At 37.5% G+C, this 25,258-nt stretch overlaps 1 protein-coding gene across 1 annotated transcript in view; it reads right to left on the bottom strand.

Moving 5' to 3' along the window:
- The window catches only part of otog (otogelin), a 217,220-nt gene that overhangs the window by 130,836 nt on the left and 61,126 nt on the right, over nucleotides 1-25,258 (bottom strand). The window contains exons 19-22 of the mRNA XM_043706414.1: nucleotides 23,958-24,123; nucleotides 18,190-18,264; nucleotides 15,274-15,317; nucleotides 11,822-11,987 (exon numbers count right to left, since the gene is read on the bottom strand). Of these exons, the coding sequence (XP_043562349.1) occupies nucleotides 11,822-11,987; nucleotides 15,274-15,317; nucleotides 18,190-18,264; nucleotides 23,958-24,123 (451 nt within the window). The remainder of the gene's footprint in view (nucleotides 1-11,821; nucleotides 11,988-15,273; nucleotides 15,318-18,189; nucleotides 18,265-23,957; nucleotides 24,124-25,258) is intronic.

Raw genomic sequence — 25,258 nt, 5'->3', positions numbered from 1 at the left:
TTTAAGTTGTCAGACAATGTAATTAACTGTCAACAGTGAATGTGGAGCCCCTGGGGCGATTGTAACCTTTGAAACCCAGTCAAGTGCACATAAATGATAAGCCATTAGGAAATGTTAACAAACTGCTCTAATGAAACAACCTGGCCAGATGCCACTGAGGTTTACCAAAGCAGTCCAACAGACTTCTTAAAGCTCTGACAGCTGCAACCATTTTTCAGTTTGAAGAGTAAGGTATTTCAAAATAATCTCAGACCAAGACTGGTATTCTGAACTTGTCTACCACTCAAGAGCATTTGTATCTACTCTGTTGATTGATAACTTGCACACTGTGGATTATGGACCTTAACTCTGACAAAATAGGGACTTGCTTCAACATTGCACAACATTTAAATGACCCTCTTGAGTTTGGGTTCCACTTATGTGAATCATACACCGATTGGTCAAAAATTGGACCTATTACAAATGACTTCACAAAAACCTGGCCCTATATTTGTGTTAAAACAGGGCTGATCTTGATCTAAAACTAAAAACGTTCACTCACATAGATAAAAAAAACATAAAACACCGGGTTATTGTCCAACTGATTATTTGGAAGCACTAGCTTGAGGGGCTGTCTCTTCATCACCTGGTGAAGGAGCAGTGCTCCGAAAGCTAGTGCTTCCAAATAAACCTGCTAGACTATAACCTGGTGTTTTGTAATTTTTAACTTTGCCCACCCCAGTCCAACACCAGCATCTCCAAATCATCACTCACATAGAGGTATATCCATTACATCAAATCTCAAATTGATAAATAGCAACAAATCAGAACCAAACATTGTTGGAACATGCAAATCAAATACAAAACTTTGTAGGTAAATGTCTAATGGGAAAACTAAACATATGAGAGAATATCAAACCAAATATAGACAGCAAGCGAAAAGAAAACTATTAGTTAAAGAGGTGGAGGGAGGTAATCAAATCATTGCATATAAATCTGAACTGGGAGTGAGGCACCATCTTGTGATTTTTCTAGCTGCCTTTTTACAATTAGAAGTAACCTTGTATAAAATGAACAATTCTGATCAACAATGTGGCATTCCAGTTCTACAGCCCAGTTTAATAGATCCAAGTACTAGGATACTATTCTGTCATTGAAAAGAGTGGCAATAAACTCAAAGAAACTCAGAAGATGGAGAATAAACAAAAATTATAGCCAGTTGGCAAGTTTGCAGAATTAGGCTTGATTGTGGGTGAGAGTAGAAACAAAACAAACTCTACAGTTGGTGCAGAATATACTTGTCCATTGTACATAAATGACCACTTTTTAAATAAGAATGCTAAAGCATAAAGGGCTCTTGATCAAGTCTCTTGGTTGTCCCTAATTTACAGGTTTCATTGTCTGTGAGTAAACGAATAACCACACGGTGGCACTTAAAAACCCAATCCATCTGTGTACCCAGGTCCTTGAAAACAGAGCGAGAGATACAAATTACACCAGCAAAATGTGAGAAAAGCTCACAGTGAAACTGGAGTGAAGTAACAGAGATAAAATACATGGTCAGGAAGAATGAGCTTGAAGCAATTAACAGAGACAGAGTGATAAAAATATCAAAATCCACAAGTATGTTACACCGCTAAAGCCATACAGAGGGACAGGAAGGAAGAACTGCAGATAAAGGGAAGAGAGTAACATATCACTTATTAGAAAGTGGAAAAAAGAGGAAAGGCATTTTTTTTCACTCATAAAATGTGCATTGCTAATAAGGCCACCATTTATTGTATCCCTTTCACACTATACTTTCCTTCATATCTTTTAGTCATCTGCAAACTTAACTACTAGGCCTTTGCTTTCCTCATCTAAGTCACTGATATAAATTGTAAAAGGCTGATACCACAGCATAGACTTCTGCAGGACTCCATTTGTTACATTTTGTCAATCAGAAAAAGACCCATTTATGAGTACTGTATTTGGTGATAGCCAGCCAGTCTTCGATCCATACTAATGTATCACCTTTGGAGAAGATAAACATCCGACAGTAATTGCAAACACTAGTGAAATAAATAGTGAAATGGAGTGGGAGGAGAGTCTCTCTCCTCAGATAAATCTGAGTTTATTTTTAGTAAAGTAAGTTGATTAATTTTGGAAGTATAAAGCCACTTATAGAAATATATCAAAGGCATTATGAATAGTACAGGAGAAAAATAAGACCCTGAGGCTGAGAAGATATTTGACCTCTGGCCACATGAGCTCTAGGAGACTGTGTGGTAAGGGAATTTTATAGCAGGTTAAGAGTGAGGTACAAGAGAGATGTTTGAAGGGAAGAGGCAATACAAGGGTCGAGTGGATAATTCAACATGGAAGATGTAATGATTCTGGGAAGGCAATAGGTAGGGAATACAATGAGCAAGGGAGGCAAAACTGGAGGACAGAAAATATAATGAAAAAATGATTTTCTTGCAACCAAAATCTTAAAATCAGCCTTCACTGGTGGCTCCTTTCCTCAATAAATCTAGGATTCAACGCGAAATTGAGAGAAAATAATAATAACTAGATGAAGAAAGCACATCACCTAACAAAGAAGAGACATCATGTGAGGAAACTTTATTCTCTGCCTGACAGGTTACAATGCCATGGGAGATTGATTGTTGAGATTATAAAAACAGTACAAATGTGCACACTGCTATTTCTCACACTTCAAGCATAACACTTCCATGCCATCACATGCTTTACTTGTATTCCAGCAAACATCGATCTTTCTCTGTACAGACGGAATTTAATTAATATAAAGATGAGCCTCTGACACATGCCATGATATAACTGGAAACTCACGCGTTATGTATTGTGGACTTTGCTAGAAGGTTGAAATAAGCTTAGCTCAGAAGGGAATTGCCTTACCATTTTTAAAATGTTAATAAGCATTGTTTAACGGGAAGCTAGAAGACTGGCTTGAGCTTGTACAAAGAAAGAAGAGTCCATAATAAATGCCTCACCTAATTGGCTCAGAAAAATTATTTAATTTGATTATAGTACATCTCACAATCAAATGATTAAACATAACCATTATCTTTTGTGTCCTTAATTAATATGATTAATGTATTTTACTCTGAGGTCTCAGGATCTGTCCACAGGAGAGCCAGCAATTGATTTTATTTTGTTTTCTAAAAGTTAGCAGCACTTCATAAAGAGCACTGTTAAATGCAGTTCTCAAGATGCTGAAATCCAAGTTGGTGCTTACAAGATATAAACATGAAATATTAGTTTTTCACTTCTGTTATTGAACACTATCCAAAAAGTGAATAGATATTTTGAGAGATGAGTTGGCAGTTATCTGTGATACTTATCACAACCAGGTACTGTACTTCACAAAGAATTGATTGTGTACTTGAACTATATTAAACACTGAAGTTCTTTAATAAAGTTCTGAAAATTTGCAACAACTTCTAGTTGTCTATGGCAGTTTAATTAACTGGTTTGATGAAAGTTTTGCCTGGAATGTTTGCAACTAATCACCACATTTTTTTTGCCTTATCACATTTTATGCCTTGTAAAAATTACTGCACAAATATCACAAGCTGATTGTATCATGAAAAAGCATTCCATTCTGCTGACAGAAAAAAGCAATTGACCTTCCAGTATTTGTGTCATGAAATGTGGCAATTAAATTGGAACATGCATGACAGGACACTACAGATAGTTTGACAAATGCATACACAATGAAGTCGCTCAGGAAGTTTAAACTTCAGGTGAAGTCAGAACAGACAGAAATTTCAGAGATGCAAGAAACAAGGAGTCGGCAGAGTGGGACATGTGGCTGGAAATAGGTTCAGCACTATTCTGATGACACAATTTTAAGAGAGAATAGAAGATATACCCTGGTAAGACAGGTAGAAGACCAAGCCTGCTGAACAGTTGAAGGAATGTGTGACATAATCTACAAGGATACTCATCTCCTGAGAGTGTATATAATGTTCAAAAAATGAAAACAAAATATAAGAATTAAACACCCAGGGGTATTAAAAAAAAACAGGCTGATAGAGCTTTCTCTTAACAAAAGAAAGAGAGTAGCTAAATTAAACACTGGTGCCTTAGGAAACAGAAAACTCCTCATGAGGAAATAACAAAATATTGAAACAGTATTTTGTATTTGTCTAGTCAGTGAAAATCACAAGTTAGACATCAGGAATACAGAATAACCCAATGACTAAAGAGAAATTAAGGTGATTATCACCAGAAAAACTATCTTTAAGAAGTTTGAGGGCTTAAAGTCCAACAAATCTCTAGTTATTTTGTTAATAGCAATGTACCTTCTCTACAGATTGATATATTATTCTGGATTAGTGGTGCTGGAAGAGTACAGCAGTTCAGGCAGCATCCAAGGAGCTTTGAAATCCTGATGAAGGGCTTTTGCCCAAAACATTGATTTCAAAGCTCCTTGGATGCTGCCTGAACTGCTGTGCTCTTCCAGCACCACTAATCCAGAATCTGGTTTCCAGCATCTGCAGTCATTGTTTTTACCAGATTGATATATTAGTTTACTACTAATTACTTTCTTCAAATTATTTGTTAATTTGAGTTTATCTTGACATGAGAGAGATCTATTGTACTATTTGTTCCAATGGTCACTGGGTAATTAATTTATTTTTACTTGTGACTTGTTTCTACAATTTACTCAGGCATGCTTTAAGAGGAAGAAGAATGAGATGAAGAATTTATAGAATATTTTGGAATCAAACTGAGAGCAAGTTACACTAGACCTAGTATTGTGCAATAAAATAAAATTAATAACCTCCTAGAAAAAGCACCCGAGGTAGCAGAGATCATAATGACTGAAATTACATTCAGTTTAAGGAAGAATGGATCCAAGATGTATTTTAAGCTTGAGATAATGGTGTACAATATAATGCTATCATCTATAATTTTGATTTTTAAAAGAGACGCTGATGCATTTTGATTTCAGTTCACTGAAGTTAATTGATCTTTTAAAGCAGGTCATGAAGTTATTTGGTAACGTGACCTAAATGTATAATTTCTAAGAAAACCTGCAACTCAATAAGTGCCAAGCCAAATATCTGTGCTGTTGGTTAAAGATATATTTCCACTGCTGAGTTTCTGACATACAGAAAACTAAATTACCAGAAGCCACCAGCATCTTTGAGCTCAGGACAGAGGAATCAGGATTCAGTATCATGGCAGGAGAAGAACAGTTCCATCCTAGTGGAAGAATCGAGTTTGCAGTTCAGAAGAGCAGTTTCATCACAGCAGCAAAGTAGTTTGTTACCTTTGTAGAATTTCCTGGCTATGAAAGTTTGTAGATATTTTGTTTCGGCTGCCAGAAATACAAAGGAATTCATGCTTTTGGAAGTGGTAAGAAACTGTTTCAGTAGTCTTACAAGGACAACTGAAGAGAATTGGTTAAGTTATAAACTAGAGCTGCTAGAGAAGTAATATTTCTCTGGGACTGAGTTTCCAAAACAAATTTGTCTGGGAGCAAAGGGTGAATCTATGTTTTTATTTTGCTAATAATGTGAAGATTTTTTCGTATAGACTTAAATATATAAAACTTATTTTTTTTATTTCTGTGTAATAAACTTGCATTCTTGTTTTAGAACAAAGAACAAAGAAAATTACAGCACAGGAACAGGCCCTTCAGCCCTCCAAGCCTGCGCCAATCCAGATCCCTTATTTAAATCTGCTGTTTATTTTCTAAAAATCTGTATCCCTTTGCTCCCTGCCCATTCATGTATCTGTCTAGATACATCTTAAATGAGGCTATCATTCCCATGTCTACCACCTCCGCTGGCAATACGTTCCAGGCCCCCTCCACCCTCTGTGTAAAAAGAGAACCCTGGCAGCCTCATATGAATATGTTCAAATGACTAACTGCAAGATTAAAATTAATGCAACAAAAAATGTGTGATTGGACTTGTCCAATATTGCTATCAGCTGGGATCAAAGAAGAGCAATTAATGGGGCATAAAAGCAGAGTTAGCTCAAGTGAACTGGCAAATAATTTTAAAGGATAGGTCAATAGAGAAATACAGAACAGGCACTTAATGGGATATTTCAGATTGCATAGAATGCTCTCACAAGAAAGAAAAGATTTTATCTGAGAGCCCACCATTGTGATTAATGGAAAACGTTAAGGAAAGCCTCATACATAAAGAAAGAGCAAAGATGCAAGGATGGATGGCAGATCAAATTTTAAATTTAATGTTGATCTCATTTTTTGTGCACCTTCTCTGCAGCGTATTCCTCACTTAGTTCTATTACTCCATTGCACATTGATAATTTATAAATTCATGACAGGCACAGATAAAGTAAATAACATGGTTCTTTTCCACAGAGCAGGTGAGTTCAAAACTTAAAGTGAGAAGAGAAAAGTTTAAAAAAGATAAGGGGCAACATATTTTTACACAAAGTGGTTTGTGTATGGAATGGACTGCCAGAGGAAATAATGGAGGCAAGTGCAGTACAATGTTTAAAAGACATTTGGATAAGTTTGTGAATAGGAAAGGTTTGGAGGGATTTGGACTAAATGCAGGCAAATGGGACTAGATTAGTTTGGGAATATGGTCATCATGGACTGATTGGCCCAAAGGGTCTGTTTTCATGCTGTATGATTCGATGCTCAATTCCTCTTTTTATCATAGATAGCATCACATTAGTTTTCTTGATGTTGTACTGTAACCTACATATCAACTTTTGGTGGCAAATGGTCTAAAACAACAAGGTAACGCTGCATCTCTGATTTCCACAGTCACTCCCCATTTAACTAACACGGATTTTCTTTTTACTACTTCAGTAAGGCATTCAACAAGGTTCCCCATGGGAGACTGATTAGCAAGGTTAGATCTCACGGAATACAGGGAGAACTAGCCATTTGGATACAGAACTGGCTCAAAGGTAGAAGACAGAGGGTGGTAGAGGAGGGTTATTTTTCAGACTGGAGGCTTGTGACCAGTAGAGTGCCACAAGGATCGGTACTGGGTCCTCTACTTTTTGTCATTTATATAAATGATTTGGATCTGAGCATAAGAGGTACACTTAGTAAGTTTGCAGATGACACCAAAATTGGAGGTGCAGTGGACAGCGAAGAAGGTTACCTCAAATTACAACAGGATCTTGGCCAGATGGGCCAATGGGCTGAGAAGTGGCAGATGGAGTTTAATTCAGATAAATGCGATGTGCTGCATTTTGGGAAAGCAAATCTTAGCAGGACTTATACACTTAATGGTAAGGTCCTAGGGAGTGTTGCTGACCAAAGAGACCTTGGAGTGCAGGTTCATAGATCCTTGAAAGTGGAGTCGCAGGTAGATAGGATAGTGAAGAAAGCATTTAGTTTGCTTTCTTTTATTGGTCAGAATATTGAGTACAAGAGTTGGGAGGTCATGTTGTGGCTGTACAGGACATTGGTTAGGCCACTGTTGGAATATTGTGTGCAATTCTGGTCTCCTTCCTATCGAAAAGATGTTGTGAAACTTGAAAAGGTTCAGAAAAGATTAGCAAGGATGTTGCCAGGGTTGGAGGATCTAAACTATAGGGAGAGACTGAACAGGCTGGGGCTGTTTTCCCTGGAGCATCGGAGGCTGAGGTGTGACCTTATAGAGGTTTACAAAATCATGAGGGGCATAGGATAAATAGACAAAGTCTTTTCCCTGGGGTCGGGGAGAACTAGGGGGCATAGGTTTAGGGTGAGAGGGGAAAGATATAAAAGAGACCTAAGGGGCAACTTTTTCACACAGAGGATGGTACGGGTATGGAATGAGCTGCCAGAGGAAGTGGTGGAGGCTGGGACAATTGCAACATTTATGAGGCATTTGGATGGGTATATGAATAAGAAGGGTTTGGAGGGATATGGTCTGGGCGCTGGCAGGTGGGATGGATTGGGTTGGGATATCTGGTCAGCATGGATGGGTTGGACCAAAGGTTCTGTTCCCATGCTGTACATCTCTATGACTCTATGACTCTAGTGTCCACTCATGTTGAATTAAAAACCAAAACTGAGATTTTTCTTGATAGAAATTGTTCATGACGTAATCACAGTTCTCTTCCAAACTTTCTCCTGATCCCAGCTGTCTCCTCTTCATGAACACACAATCAATTAACACCATCACACATTTACTAAATTAGCTTGCATTAACAGGTAACATACTATTTGCAAATTGTTTCCATAATTTCTATATTACAACTATGTGTAGACTTCAAAATAATACTTCCTTAGTGGTTTAAAGAGTATAATTGAATGCTTGCCTTGATTATGATTTATTTAATTATGTATTCATCATTACATTAATATAAAATGATGTATTATAGAATACACATGACATGAATATCAGTGTTTGAACGTGAAAGTATGCAAGAGCTGCAAATGTAAGAATTGATCAGCTTTAGGTGTGAATTCTTGATACTTGTCAGTATCTAGGTTCAATTAACTGAATGGCATTGTGCTATCTAAATTGTTTTGTCATCTCAGACATTACTAAGAATAACTTAACGCTGTATTACTCAAATGAACATTAACAAATACTGAAATTAGCGTTGGAGGAATCAGCACTCAATCATCAACAATAACTTTGTATTAACTTCAAAAATACAGCTGCAAAACCTGTTGTACTGTCACTTGAAACACATTAGAGCCCAGTGATATGAAACATTATACAACTATTGATCTTAAGTAGTAATTGTATAAGTTAAATTGAATGTGGCACAGTTTGTATTCAATGTTGGCATAAGTTAGCATTCTTCCCTTTTGTTGATAATAGACAAGAGTCAATAACCCTCCAGCTCAAAAATAATATTTGAGATATACCTTGTTTTTGGCACATTGAGTGCAGAGATGTGAGTACAAGATGAAAAATAAAGTTAAAAATCACACAACACCAGGTTACAATCCAATAGGTTAATTAGAAGCACTAGCTTTCAGAGCGCCGCTCCTTTATCAGGTGATTGTGTATCTCCAAAGTATGAAAAATGGCAGACCTTGCACAATGCTATGAACAATTCTACAAATTAAGGCTTGACCATTTCGGTGTTTCAAATTTGCGTCTCAAGCAACACAATTGTGATTAACATTGTGCAAAAATTCTAACACAATATTTCTTCTAGATTTTCTTTTTTTATACATTAATTTATGGTATCCCTTATGACAAGCCTATCACATATTCATAATATTGCAAGTTTACTTGAAGTGACACTCATGAATTAAATAGGTTGAACTTAAGAATAATACTAAGAATTTGAGAATAATAGACTAACCTCAAAGAAAAGTGTAGTGTAGTTGTATTGCTTAGTGCAGTATCCTACATCATTTTTCAGTCACAGTGCCAGCACGAAAGATATTAGAGTTGCCAAATATGCATAACTATTGCAGTTTCATACTGTAACCCTGACTGTATAATTATTGATCTTGATAGAATGTGTTCATAAATCACTAGTGCCAACTCCAGAAACTGTATCCCAAACTGAGAACCTCACTCTTTTTGTTTCTTATTCTTACAGCTATTCAAAATGGGGCCAGATTTTAGCCACAGTGGAAAAGCTTTTCACTGTTATAGTTTACTCATTGTAAGATACACATGACCACAAAATCATTCATTCATTCATTCAGAATCCAACCTGGTACCTTAAGAAAACTTTTGATCCATAGCTACATCATGTCAAACTCCTGGTTCTCTGTAAATACCATGATTTGATACTTTATAATGTGTATTTTGTTATTCAAACTAAAATGTAGTAACAGACAACTAGATGATCCTTAAGCAATCATTGATGCCAACCTATTAGTAGTACCCTTTTGATATAACTCATGAATGACAATAAAAATTAAACTGGTCAAAACTCTAATATTTTAATATAAGTGTTAAAATGTTGAATATATGATGCACTAAAATTATTAACATGCTTTGAAGATAGTTTTGATAAGTCTAACATTGCATGGTAATGCCAATGATTGCTTAAAGGAATTCTTTCAATTATCTGCCACAAATTTGGCATAAGATCCATTGGCAAAATGGCATAAGCCCAATTGTGTTGGGTCTCTGCAACTCCCAGGAGTTTCCACAGTGGGACATAGATTCCATCCACTTCTGATAGGACAAATGACAGCCAAGGCACAAAGCCATTTGTAAAAACTCCACAAGATATTGGGGCCACATTTATGATGGGTAGTATGGCAAATGAGTCATGCAATGTAGCTATTTACTCAAGTTATTACGATAACATTGAATAAGTTTGATTAAAGTTCAGGCTTAGTGATGTTGTCATGCATTTGTAACTCCAGCCCAGGAATGAAGATTTATGGAATTCTGTCACTGCTTCCCTGATAAACATAGCCAGCTTTCTTGAGAAATTTTGTGCACAGGATCGGATTTAGTTGTATGACAAGCCTTTTATTCCTGGGACAATTATTGTAAAGCTTCTCTGGACACCGTACAATGCCGGCACATATTGGACTCAAATACAATCTGATCAGAGCCTTATACAGCCGAAGCAATATATCCCTGTTTTGTATTCCAGCCCTCTTGAAATGAATGTGAACATTGCATTTGCCTTCTTAACTGCCAACTGAACCTACATGTTAAGCTTGAGATAATCCTGAACTAGGACTCCCATGTCTCTTTGTGCTTCAGATTTCCAAAGTGTTTCTCCTTTTAGAAAATAGTCTGTGCCTCTATTCTTCTTACCAAAGTGCAAGACCCCATACTTTCCCACATTGTATTCCATCTGCCACTTCTTGGCCCACTTTCCTAATCTTGCCATGTCTTTCTGTGGCCTTCCATCTCCTCAACACTACTTGTCCCTCCACCTATCTTTGCGTCATCTACAAACTTAACAACAATGCCCTCAGTTCTTTTGTCTAGATTGTTAATGTATAACATGAATAGTTATGGTCCCAACACTGAGCCCTACAGAATCTCACTAGTCACTGACAACCATCCTAAAAAAGACCTCTTTATCCCCAGTCACTACCTTCTGCCAGTCAGCCAATCCTCTATCCATGCCAGTTCCTTGTCCCTAATACCATGGGTTATTATCTTGTTCTGAACACAAGACACTAGCCAAGTGGTCTCACAAGCATATAAATGCAATGAATTAATCTAAGCTTACAATTCCAATATGCTGTATTTCACAGATTGTTCTTCCCTCTTCAATAATCCACTTCTGTAGCAGAACTTAGAACAAAGTACTTGAATACTACAGATTGATCAGGAATGCAGTCTAATAATTGGTAACACTTGTGTAAATAATAATTTCAAATATCAAGTGCTACATTATTCTGAAGGCAAATGTTATACATTATGCACCAAACACAACAGTTTTTCAAATACTTATCAGTTCTGATAATACAATGTAATACAATGTAAATAAACCCTGGAAAATATAAGACTAGAAATCCAAAACAGTATCATAGTCCATAATGATATCGACAACGTGCAGCAGTAACCTCTCGATGTCCATCTTACTGCGAGAGTTTCATATCAGACACAATACAAACACTGCAGTCTGAAATCTAGTTTAATATTAATGAGGCTCTGCATTGAGTTTGTATTTTTGAAATTTAGTATTGAATCATTTCAATTTTTGAAAAGACTTGTGCCAACAAACATTTCTAAAATGAGTACTTAGCTATCTGGGAAACAATGCCCTGCCTGTGCATGAGAATCTCTCTCTTTGCATAATAACTGTGCTATAACTTTGGGTTTACTGCTTCATACACAAAATTGTCACCATTAGCTAAAATCACTGTCACATAATTTGCATAGACTTTATCCTTCCAGTTTAACGATAGATCCTTGATATGCATAACATATTCAATACAGCTGAAGGAGCAGTCACTTACCCAGGTGGGCAAATGCATCCTGACAGACACGGCATGGATTCTGGACATGAAATGTTTAACAGCAGATTTTCACAGGTATCTCGACACCCTGCTCCTACACTGGTCTCAAAGCCAATCAAAGGAGCACTGCAGTTAAAGTATATTTGGCCAGGACCACATTGGGAATCTGTAGAATTATGAAAATGGTTAATACTTCTTTTTTATTGTTTTTACTTCAATTGACCTTGTTTTTTAACAAAGACGACAAGCAAAATGCTACTTGATGGTTTCAAACATTCAATTTTATTTTGTAACTAAGACAATTCTCAGGACACAAATCATTTCATTGTATTAAGTTTAAAATTAGATGTGAGTTGAGTGAGGAGTTTCACAAATCTTTGTTCAATGTAATCCAATCTCAAGAGTTGGAGTAGCCATTTGTCATTGTCAAACTCTTTCCATTAATGAAGAAAGTACTTTCACACATAACTTTGGGATGTTTGCTAGTTTTGTCAGTGCATTGTAAAATTAGTTTTGTTATGGTTGATTTTATACTGATCAGATTTTCAAAATCAATACCATTTGTTGATGACATTTCTGTCTCAATCTTACCTCATTGGTATCAATAGGATAAATTGTTCAGATTTGCAAGTTTTGTCATAAATTACTGGAAGTATTGGAATAGCAAAAGATTTACAAGTGCAACAAACTTTGTAAATCATTGGAAGTATTAGAAAAATAAAAATTGAAATGGTGTACAAATTGAGCCCTTAAAAGTTCAATAATTATGCTAGTGACATTGGTTTAATGTTTTTAAACAACAGTTTGGAATAATTAAAACTTTCTAAATAATGGAACCAAATACATGCTCTATTTGTATTTGGATCAGTTGCTGAAATTAACTGGGGAATTATCAATCGAAAAATAGCCATCAATTTCATTGGTGCACTGCATTACTATGTTGTGTTCATTTCCAAAACAGTGCCATGGGTGACTTTACTACAGGTATTTCTGCAACATTTTTGTAGTTTCCACTGTAAGATCATAATTAAACTCTAAGTGAATATTTACAGGCTTTATTATACATAACCATGTTCAAGGAATGCAAGAGCCCTACGAAATCAAGCTCCAGCACTATGTGATATGACAGCACTTTGACAAAGATCCTTTTGCACATGCTCAGTAGCTATCTTAAAGTGAAGCGAGAGTAAACCCTTTACTCCACAGTCCCCTCCTTGCTACAATTACAAATGGTGTGATGCCCTAATACTTTTTCTGGAGATTAAATTCCTGTAATGTTGTAGTGATGATATCACAAATTTCATTTTTGGTGAAGAAATCATTTTGCATGGATTGCCTGGTGCCTTCTGACTTCCAAATTTTTTTCGAACAGATGAAAACAGGCTTGTGTACTTAGCCTGAAATTAACCGGAGAATTATCAATCAAAAAATAGCTGCCAATTTCATTGGTGCACTGCATTACTATGCTGTGTTCATTTCCAATGATCATTTATTCAGGGACAATGATCACTTATTCAGATCCAAATTTATTCAAAGAGAAAACAATGGTAGAAATTGCAGTACATATTTGTGTTGGTGGTATTAGTTAATAAATGCTAACTATTCATAAATCAATTCATCGCTATGATATTTCTCAGTTTACCCATCACCGCTTACTTTTCACTTGTGTAGTATAAGTTATTTCTGAAATGTGTTCCATTTTTCACTTATAAACTGTATATTACTTCATTCCATGAGCAATTTAAATCTATGTAGAGTCATAGAGTCATAGAGATGTGCAGCATGGAAACAGACCTTTTGGTCCAACCTGTCCATGCCAACCAGATATCCCAACCCACATTCCATACACGAACCACCCTCTGCGTGAAAATGTTGCCCCTTTGGTCTCTTTTATATCTTTCCCCTCTCACCCTAAACCTATGCGCTCTAGTTCTGGACTCCCCGACCCCAGGGAAAAGACTTTGCCTAGTTATCCTATCTATGCCCCTCATAAATTTTGTAAACCTCTATAAGGTCACACCTCAGCCTTCGACGCTCCAGGGAAAACAGCCCCAGCCTGTTCAGCCTCTCCCTATAGCTCAAATACTCCAACCCTGGCAGCATCCTTGTAAATCTTTTCTAAACGCTTTCAAGTTTCACAACATCTTTCCGATAGGAAGGAGACCAGAATTGCATGCAATATTCCAACAGTGGCCTAACCAATATCCTGTACAGCCACAACATGACCTCCCAACTCCTGACCAATAAAGGAAAGCATACCAAACGCCTTCTTCACTATCCTATTGGTATTACATATATTTTAAGATATGAAGGACTTTGTTTAAAGTTGCAATGTACATTTGATGTTGGAATGCAATAAATTATTTAGGCCTAATAATCTTTAATAGTGCTTTCATCTGAACACCCCCATTGTAAATTCAGCCGTCTGTTATTTTTGCAAAATGATCATAGACCCTGATGTATACAGAGAAGTGTTTTACAATGGTTGTGCTACTCTTATCCAGTCAAAGATTCTACATCTGTTAAAGTAGAGATATTTATCATTAACAATAGAAGAAAAAGGCTGAGAAAAGCAGGAGAGACATATCAATGGCAAGGAACTGCAGATGCCAGAAATCTAACGTAAAAGGAGAAAATGTGAGAAAGACTCAGGTCAAATCAGTACTGGTGGAGAAAATGAACAAATTAATGTTTCAACGTGGTGCCTTCTTCTGAACGGCAAAACAAATCAAATCTACAATATACTCCATGCAATAACAATGTCAATCTGCAATAACGATTATTTTGTTAACCTTGCCAACTTTTTCCTTGGTATTTATCATATACTCGGAAACATAGTAAATGTTAATATCCATTATTTCACAATATCATATACTGTTATATATACACTATGGACTGATGTTAATATTCTAGATTACCTCCCAAATTCCTTCACTAACCACACTCCCCAGCGCCTTCAAGACCTTCCCCACTAACCCTACCCACCCAACTTACCAGTGGCTTAGTAATACAGGGTTTTCCCCTTGGTGCATTATCACCAGCAGTCACTACTCCCCATGTAACTGCCTACAATGGAGAGCTGCCCAGCTCTGATTTGCTGCTATTTCTAGGCAGGTAGGATTTCCACCCTACGGTCCTAAATCCAAGGAAACATTTAAGACTGGTCAGTTAAGTGACTGATCTGGTAGGATCTTACTTTCAGAAGTGATACTGATTTCCCACCAGTTCCCAAACCAATAGGCTAAAGCTGTGTCAAATACCTTCAACTCATTCATTTTTCTTTATCAAACAGGATGTCAGGGATTGGAATAACAGATGATTTTTGGAAAGCAGACAAGTTCTGTAAACTAGTAAAATATTAAATATCTAATTTATTCCACGTCAATCCTTCTGGTCAATTATCTAATTTTACAACACCAAAAAAATTAATTCTCCTCAGACGTATAACTTACCATGTTTTGGACTCTGAACCTGCATGATACCTTCTGAGCAAATCCTGAAAATTATGACAAAGATTGTTACTTTCAAACATTCAGTTTTATGAATAAAGTTATTCCTAGTTTATAATTAATATTCAGAAAATATGTGAAGCATAATCCAGTCCATCAATGGGCAAAGTGTTCTGTAACCGCTAAGCAGGAATAAAAGATGACCTTTGTGTTTGCGTTAAGGTCCCTTTACCTGAATTGAAAAAAATATATACAGCATCTTCTGTGATATTCGTCAGGAAAATTCTTCAGTTGAACAAAAATATATTTACTTCCTGAGTGTACACAGCAAAAACTTGCACCCAGTTGAAACTTCAAATAGCCATCTTCATTTCACCCATGTGTGAAAAAAAGTTATGCACTAAATAACAGCCTTTCACTGAGCTGTCAAACTCGAATCAATGAATGAGTCCAATTAATTAACTGAGGGTATGACCTTGGTAAAGTTGCACTAAAGAGTTTTTGTTTGAAAATGCCGTCTTGGGAGTGATATTTTTGTTTTCTGGAGCAAACATCAGTCACGATGTGGTTGGCAGGCAAGTTTTGTACAACTACTTGTGATTAATGAGCACATGCATATAAAAGACATGTTGTACAGGTATACAGGATCCAACAACTGGATTCTGGATTAGTGGTGCTGGAAGAGCACAGCAATTCAGGCAGCATCCGAGGACAGGCAAAATCGACGTTTCGGGCAAAAGCCTACTATACTCTGAAGGATCCAACAACTGCCCAGTTGAGGCAAGCCTGAGGGTAGGCCCTGGGGAAAAGGGAAATGAGAAGTGAGGCCAAGGGCTGTGGGGGTGGGAACAACATGGTGCTGGAGTGCAAGGTCTGGAGCCCAAGCTGTTGGGCTGGGAAGTTGAGTTGGGGAGCAGCAGTCGTGAGGCTGTGGTGGGAGTCATTCAGGGTGGTGGTCGGGGTTCTGTGAAATGCAAGACTGCAGTGAAAGGAGAGTCTGCAAAGTATTGTGAGGGTCTGATAGAGAGGAGAGAACATATAAAAGGGGAAAGAGGGCCTACAAAACCCAAGAGAGCAATTTTAAATTTTTCAACAAAGAAATACTCTGCTAACAGGGAATCAAGAAAATCTAAGTTAAATGAATTATTTACAAATTAATGTGGTCTTGAGCTTAAGACTACAAGAATCCAGGAGCTACTGTACAAAGCTAAATGCAGTGAATGTTATTGCAGTGAACACTCTCATTTAGACAATTTTGACTTGCTTTGTTTTAAAAAACAATCATATACTCTGAATGATTATTGAGAATAGTGACAAATTCTTCTATTTCTGTTTCGAAGAGAGTCCAAATACCTCACATGTCAACACAAATACAGAAGGCACATGATTGCATCACTGAATGAAGGTGTTAATCAGATTTTTTTTTTAAATAAGCTCTTGAAAACCAAAATGGAGGTCATAAAAATTGAAAAGTCACCCTTGAGAAAATCTCCACCCCTCCCCCCAAAAAAAAGTTGTGCATTTAATATTTCTCACAGAAATCAAAGCAGGAAGTTAAAAACATTAAAACACTTTGTAGTTTGAAATTTTAGATAGAAAAATTGTTATAATTGGTTTAAGTTCACAAAACCTGAAATAAATAACGAATATGGATATTTTGGTGTAATGAAGAAATTTGACACTTCTGAAATATATAATTAGCTTTCAAAGTAAATGTGATCAGCAGTAATTGTTGAGTTAGTACACGGTTAAAAATCTCAATGACACATTATTCAACATGGTGTTTCTTTATCCAGGGTTTTTATAATGAGACTAACAGTTTTAAGAGTGGACATTTCTTCATTTCAAAAAGTTCCCAGTGACTGCAGGCTGCAGTGACCTCAACAGTGCACCCTCTGGAAACATGCAGAAGCAATAACAGCAAGTTCTAGATTTTCTGATAATGTACACATGTGGAGACTTCTGAGGTCATGGTCAGTTTCAGCAGAATAATGGTGAAGCTAACACTAAGTTCCTCATCTATTTCTGTAGGGTGTGTGAATCAAACTATTGCAACAAGACTTAAAATCCAGACAAGTTAGCCTCAAGCAGCCAATGGATGGGCAATATTTTTCTTCAGATTTTTCACTGCCAAGTACCTTTTTTCCAGTGTAAACAGCTCAGATGAAACTTGAAAATCCTTTTTTTTATGGTTGTGTAACTGTGATTAAGATCATAGAATCATAGAAACCATACAGTGCAGATAGAGGCCATTTGGCCCATCAAGTTCACACTGACCCTTCCAGAAGCATCCCACCCAGACCCACTCCCCTCACTCTATCCCCATAACCCTGCATTTCCCATGTGCCAATCCACCTGACCTGCACATCGTTGGACTCCAATGGAAACTGATAATCTGTTATTTGTTTGACGCATTTAACCTCTTCCTAAAAGATCATTCTTATTTAGTTATACATGGTGTCTAACTGGACATCGTTCAGTATTGGAACAATGGTACCCAACTGTGCAGAATTGATTAAACATCTCTATCAATCAAAGAAAAAGATGAACAGAGAACACTGTATATTCAATATTGAAAGTATAAGACCTTGGAGAAAAACCATTGAGTAACCATTGCTTTGCTAGTTGGAATAATCACATTAAGGACATAGAAAAAGAATAGATTCCCAAATGCACACACAGAATGTAAATGAACTTCTCACCCAGGTAAGAACAGGAAAATTTTAGACTTAAATGACCCAATTAAGCCAGATGTTTCCATTGCTACATTGTAAATAAAAATAAACGAGAATTCCAAAAGATAACTATCTTTCTCTATGGTGTTATACGAGTGAAGGCAAGTATTTCTTGACTATTCCTTGTGTTCAAATACAATATAACTAAATGTTGCAAGCTGAATTAGAAATTGCAGTTACTCACCATATTCCTGAGGAACTAATTGCCACTTCTCCAGGTGAATATTCTGCACCCATAAAATAGCAAGGACAGTCAGTCCTGTAAAAATTCAATTGCATAATTTCAAAACTTGCTTCTACTTGACCTACTCTTGGGAAATAAGGCAGGGCAGGTGACTGAGGTGTCAGTGGGGGAGCACTTTGGGGCCAGTGACCATAATTCTATTGGTTTTAAAAGAGTGATGGAAAAGGATAGACTGGATCTAGAAGTTGAAGTTCTAAACTGGAGGAAGGTTAATTTTGATGGCACTGGGCAAGAACTTTCAAAGGTAGATTGGGAGCAGTTATTTGAAGGTAAAGGGATGGCTGGAAATTGGGACGACTTCAAAAATGAGGTAACAAGAGCCCAGAGACATTATATTCCTGTTAGGGTGAAAGGAAAGGCTGTTAGGTGTAGAGAATGCTGGATGATGAGAGAAATTGAGGGTTTGGTTAACAAAAAGAAGGAAGCATATATCAAATATAGACAGGAGAGATCAAGTGAGTCCTTAGAAAAGTATAAAGGCAGGAGGAGTATACTTAAGAGGGAAATCAGGAGGGCAAAAAGAGGACATGTGATAGCATTGGTAAATAGAGTTAAGGAGAATCCAAAGGGTTTTTACAAATACATTAAGGACAAAAGGGTTACGAGGGAGTGAATAGACCCCTCAAAGATCAGCAAGGCAGCCTATGTGTGGAGCTGTAGGAGATGGGGAGGATTCTAAACAAGTAATTTTCATCAGTGTTTACTGTGGAGAAGTACATGGAAGATATAGGATGTGGGAAAATAAATGGTGACACCTTGAAAAATGTCCATATTACAGAGGAGGTGCTGGATGTCTTGAAACACATAGAAAAGTGAATAAATACCCAGGACCTGATCAATTGTGCCCTCGAACTCTGTGGGAAGTGATTGCTGGGCCCCTTGCTGAGATATTTGTATCATCCATAGTCACAAGAGAGGTCCTGGAAGACTAGAGGTTGGCTAACGTGGTGTCACTATTTAAGAAAGGCGATAAGGAAAAGCCATGGAACTATAGCCTGGTCAGCCTGACATCGGTAGTGAGCAAGTTGTTGGAAGGAATCCGGAGCGACAGGATATACATGTATTTGGAAAGGCAAGGACTGATTAGGGATAGTCAGCATGGCCTTTTGCTTGGAAAATAATGTCTCACAAACTTGATTGAATTTTTTGAAGAAGTAACAAAGAGGATTGATAAGGGCAGAGCAGTAGATGTTATCTAAATGGAAGTCAGGGAGGCGTTCGACAAGGTTCCTCATGGAAGACTGGTTAGCAAGGTTAGATCTCATGGAATACAGGGAGAACGAACCATTTAGATACAGAACTGGCTCAAAAGTAGAAGACAGAGGATGGTTTTGGAGGGTTGCTTTTCAGACTGGAGCCCTGTGAGCAGTGCTGAGTCGACTGTTTTTCGTCATTTATATAAACGATTTGATTGTGAGCATAAGAGTTATAGTTAGTAAGTTTGCAGATGACACCAAAATTGGAGGTGTAGTGGACAGCAAAGAAGGTTAGCTCAGATTACAACAGTATCTTGATCAGATGGGCCAATGGGCTGAGGAGTGCAGATACAGTTTAATTTAGATAAATGCAAGGTGCTGCATTTAGGAAAAGCATATCGTAGCAGGACTTATACACTTAATGGTAAGGTCCTTGGGAGTATTCCTGAACAAAGAGACCTTGGAGTGCAGGTTCATAGTTCCTTGAAAGTAGAGTCGTAGGTAGATAGGATAATGAAGAAGGCGTTTGCTATGCTTTCCTTTACTGGTCAGAGCATTGAGTATAGGAGTTGGGAGGTCATGTTGCGCTGTACAGGACGTTGGTTAGGCCACACTTGGAATATTACTTGCAATTCTGGTCTCCTTCCTATTGGAGGGATGTTGTGAAACTTGAAAGGGCTCAAAAAAGATTGATAAGGATATTGCCAGGGTTGGAGGATTTGAGCTATAGGGAGAGGCTGAATATACTGGGGCTGTTTTCACTGGAGCGTCGGAGGCTGAAGGGTGACCTTTTAGAAGTTTATAAAATCATGAGGGGCATGGATAGGATAAATAGACAAGGTCTTTTCCCTGAGGTGGGGGAGTCTAGAACTGGAGGGCATAGGTTTAGGGTGAGAGGGGAAGATATGAAAGAGACCTAAGGTCAACTTTTCACGCAGAGTGTGGTGCATGTACAGGATGAGCTGCCAGAGGAAGTGGTGGAGGCTGGTACAGTAACAGCATTTAAAAAGCTTCCGGATGGGTACATGAACAGGAAGGGTTTAGAGGGATATGGGCCAAGTGCTGGCAAATGGGACGAGATTAGGTTAGGATATCTGGTTGGCATGGACGAGTTGGATCAAAGGGTCTGTTTCCATGAGTACATCTTTATGACTCTACAGTAAAATCTTTTTTTTTGTAACAGAGGAACTGTGTGAACTACATATTGCATTTTTAAATCATTGACTAAAATTATTTTAAAATGATGAATAGAAATACAATAGTCCGAGTGAAGATAACATTCTTGCTTAACCCATACTGGAAGTGAGTGCTTTGCAATCAGTTTTATGCCATACTATAACATGCAAATTATATTATGCAAAGAAATGCTGATTGCCAGGGTATAAGATATAATTAATATTTGTGATACAGTTCTTACAGATTCAAGGTAATGTATTGCTTGACTTAACAAGTGAACCAGAGAAAGCAACAACATGGTTCAGCTAGGACACAACATTAAATGTCTACATTTATTATAATTTAACATGGATTCTTTGTTTATAAAATAATCATACTTCAAGCTTTGACGAAAAAGCTGTCTAATTTAGCAGGTTGCTGTACAGATATACCACCACTTCACTATGGTTTCTTATGCTTTCCATGGTTATTTAGCTATGAAAGCATTCCTGACTGAAACACTTATAATAGTTCAGTTCCAAACTTTAACATGTGACAATTTTGCTCAATTTTGGTAATTATAGTATCTATTAATTGAAGCAGACAGACAGCATAGATGTAGGAAGGAAGTCCCCAATGGCAGGAGAGTCCAGAAACAGAGGTCACAGTCTAAGGTTGCAGGGTATACCATTTAAGACTGACTTGACAAGAAATTTGTTCACCCAGACAGTAGTGAGTCGGTGAAAAGCAGTCAAGACCAAAACATTGTATGATTTCAGGAAGGAGTTGGATATAGTGTGTGTGTGTGTGTGTATATGTGTAAAAAAATCAGGAACAGACTTAGATGAACAGCCCTGACCATAATGAAATAGAGACAAAAAAGCCACAGATGCTGGAATCCAAGGTAGACAAGCAGAAGGCTGGAAGAACACAGCAAGCCAGGCAGCATCAGGAGGTGGAGAAGTCAACGTTTCAGGTGCAACCCTTCTTCAAGATGGGTACAGTTGAAATGCTGACTTCTCCACATCTGGATGCTGCATGATCATAATGAGTGGCAGAGCAGGCTCCAAGGCTGAAATAGCATACCCCTGCTTCTATTTTCTATGTTTCTGCATTTGGTGTATTGCAACAAAACCTAAACATTCAAACCAACCACAGGCTGCAGTGCCAGTATTTCATTTTGATTATGAGGGTCCCACACACTGGCTTTTGAGAAGATCAGAATAGTAAAAAAAAAACTCCTTGATTTAATGTCACTATTTCCAAATAACCAGTAGCTTCTATATTTTAAGCAGTTATTCTAAAGACATCTATAATCATTTATTAAAATAAACACTCATTATAACTGTTAAAATATTGTGAAAATGCTGCCATTTTAACTGCTTTACTGGTCTATTAACTCACTTAAGTGATGAGAAAAGGATATATGTTAGTGAGATGCCTCTCAAATAGCCACTAAAAAATGCAGGAAGAGATTTGCTGAAGTGGTGAAGGTCTAGTAGTTGGGAGCTTTCAGGTGGACAACTTGCTCGGGCAGGAAGTGGAATTTCCTTGCAGTATTGCCTGACTGAGCATATTGAGAGTCAGCAGGTGGCTGGAAGCAAGGAGAAAACAAGAGCATTTCCATACTGAGGGGGCCCTTAGAAAGATGAACATTAAGCAAACTTAAACATGGAGCTAACAGACAGGGCACGGAGAACGGAGGAGAATTCCCACTTTGGGTTTGTGGCAGCCCACTTCCCGTGGCATGGATCCTCTGGTTCCAACGGGCACATTAAAGGCCAATGAGCGATCACAGGGGAAGGAGTTAGGTGCTGTCTGCCAAACTTCCAAGGCCCAGAAATCTGGCTCTTAATTTGACTGGATACTGAATGGAAATGGATAGCTGAGCCAGAGCCATTCCCAATACTGGGAATCATTTTAGCGGTGCATAAATCATCTTTGGAGTGCTTGTGGGTTATCCCGGGTCAAATGATTATGAATTGTTATATCATGGAGGGTAATGCAATATTTGGCTTGATCCCATTACTATTTAGATTGTCACTGAAGTCTGCAATGAGCTGACCTTCTAAATAAAGTAAGTATTTAGATGATCAACTGAATCAAGGCTACAGGCCAAGTGCTGAAAAAATATGACTAGATAGGTGCTAAATGACCAATGTTCACATGATGGGCAGAAGGTCCATAGCTGAGACTATATACAAGAAGATCTCTGGCATTCTACATACCCAGGGTATATAGAATTCTACTCATGGTTTTCTACTTAAATTCCATTAAATTCTTGGCACCATTTATATTCTATGTATCACATAATTGAATCATTTCTTAACTTAAAGACATCAGTTGAGTTTTTAGCTGGTAAACTGGAGTAAATTCTTTTGTAAAAGAATGTGTTGAAGAATTACTGGTTGTTTGGCTGCACAGAACTGCAACATAAGATGGGTGCATTCCATAAACAGTGCTGTATAACATAACAACTGGGAGTGCTTCCAAACACTAGGAACTTATTAACTCCATTAACTGCACCAAACGATCTGAAAGAATATGAACCTGTGCAGGATTGTGAATACCACATATTGATAAATCAGCAGAAAAGTATCAAAGTCACTGTAATGTGACACTATTGACTACTAATCAACCCACTGTGTGGAAAATAATGCCTTTGACATTCAGCTATGCAGAGAAATGTAAGTATTTTTTGTGTTTCAGAAATACTTATTGCACACAGAGAAGGAAAACCTTCAGCTATTACTGTGTACAATCTAAGCGTAAGTTGAAATTATGATATGCAGTTTATTGCTTATTTTAGGTTCAAAGGAAACATGATAATTTGCACATTTGCAATTGATTGATCAGTTGCATAATATAGTGCAGTCCAAAAGACTAATCAACACACCAGTGGATGGCTTCAATTCTGCGCATAGAGTCAAGCATGGAAGGAGACCTTCAGCCCATCATGTGGACATTGGTCATTAAGCATTATTCTAGTCATATTTTCCAGCATTTGGCCTGTAGCCTTGATTCAGTTGATCATCTAAATACTTAATTATTCATTTATGAGGTCAGCTCATTACAGACTTCAAGACAATCTAAGTAGTAATGCGATCAAACCAAATATTGCATTATCCTCCATGATATTACAATTGACCATCATTTGCCTCTGGATACCCCTCAAGCACTCCTGACAAATGTTATAACTTCCCCTTCTATTCTTTCCACTAATTCACAGCATAATAAGAAAACAACATCAAAAGTCTGATTTGAATTGCTCAAATTATATAACCAAATAAAGTAGTTAAATTCTCCATAAGAGCACTCACAGTCAATCATTTTCTAATTCACAATTTTGGCACTTACTCCCTCACACACTTGCTTGTTCTGGTGTTGTAATATGTACCATCAGGGCAGTCGCATCCTTCAGCACATTCATCAGAACAATCTTCTGGCATAGATATCGACTGGCATCTCCGGTTACAGAAAGATACACAGGTGCCATATTTCATTGTGTCTGGACACTGAATGGCTGCAAGATTAAAGCATACAGTTAAGACAGTACAACTTAACCATGAAATTTCAGGATAGTTCCAATCAGGCATTAGAATTTAATTGTTTCATGAAGCACAGATAATGCCATTAGTGAGCAATAGTGAGCTGCCCCAAGTCAGTCAATGTTGCGAGATCAATCTTTCACAAGTAAGTGATAACAGAGAGAAAGGAGGGGTTAATTTTCTAAATTGGACTTGGGAGCCTGCTGACTGGGTCATTTTCAGATTCCAAACCTGTGCCACAAATGTATCCTGAACTGGTGCTGACAAATATAAAAGTCTTAATTAAGCCAGGTTCCCAATGAGTTATACCAAACTTCAGCAAGTGATGCGAGTTGCTTGCACAGCTCAAAGCATCGGCATACAGCAAATACTGCCATGCAGAAGTAAACAGGCAGGACGTTGGCCAGCAATCTCACCGAGCATGGAAGTGGTCGAGCAGCTAAATGTAAGGTAATGCTCATGATCTGGCATGAGAAACAGCAGCTCCTGAAATTCTTCAGCGTAAAACAACACCCGTGAACTTTTACCAGCTTTGAATCTGACAACTGTGTATTAATGTACACCAAACCATTGAGGTTCCATGACTTCAGCTTTGACAATTATATTCCCACCTTCCGTCCTGTTAACAATCTCCTCAAGCTTAAAGGATGATTAACAAAGAGATATGTGGGTCCCTTGCATCCTCCCTACCTTTGCAAATTTTATCATATTTCTGAGGCAGCGGGATCAGTGCCACCCTCTGCAAATGTGATTTTCAAATCTTGTTCTTGAACTAAATGACAATTGAAACCTTTTGCGAAGTATGTCTGCTGAGAATGGAAAAAAGCATGCAACCATCCTGCAAAGTACACCCACACAAATATACCTCATAAAAACAAGCTGAGATCTTCCACTGATGGAAACGTCACTTTTACTTTTTGTTTTACACCCACAAACAGAAGTGCTAGTTTTTAATAATGAGAACTAAACTATTATTTTACAGAGAACTTGAAACCATAGTTTGAATTTTGGTGTCATCATTCTAATGTTAATTTTATTCATACTATACACCACATGCTGCATAAATATTTGATATACCTTTGAAAATGATCATAATTCCCAATGACAAGG

Source organism: Chiloscyllium plagiosum, chromosome 16, assembly GCF_004010195.1.
Source record: "Chiloscyllium plagiosum isolate BGI_BamShark_2017 chromosome 16, ASM401019v2, whole genome shotgun sequence".
Classification (NCBI taxonomy): domain Eukaryota; kingdom Metazoa; phylum Chordata; class Chondrichthyes; order Orectolobiformes; family Hemiscylliidae; genus Chiloscyllium; species Chiloscyllium plagiosum.
Note: the sequence above shows the minus strand (reverse complement) of the source record. Positions and strands in the feature narration are given on the sequence as shown.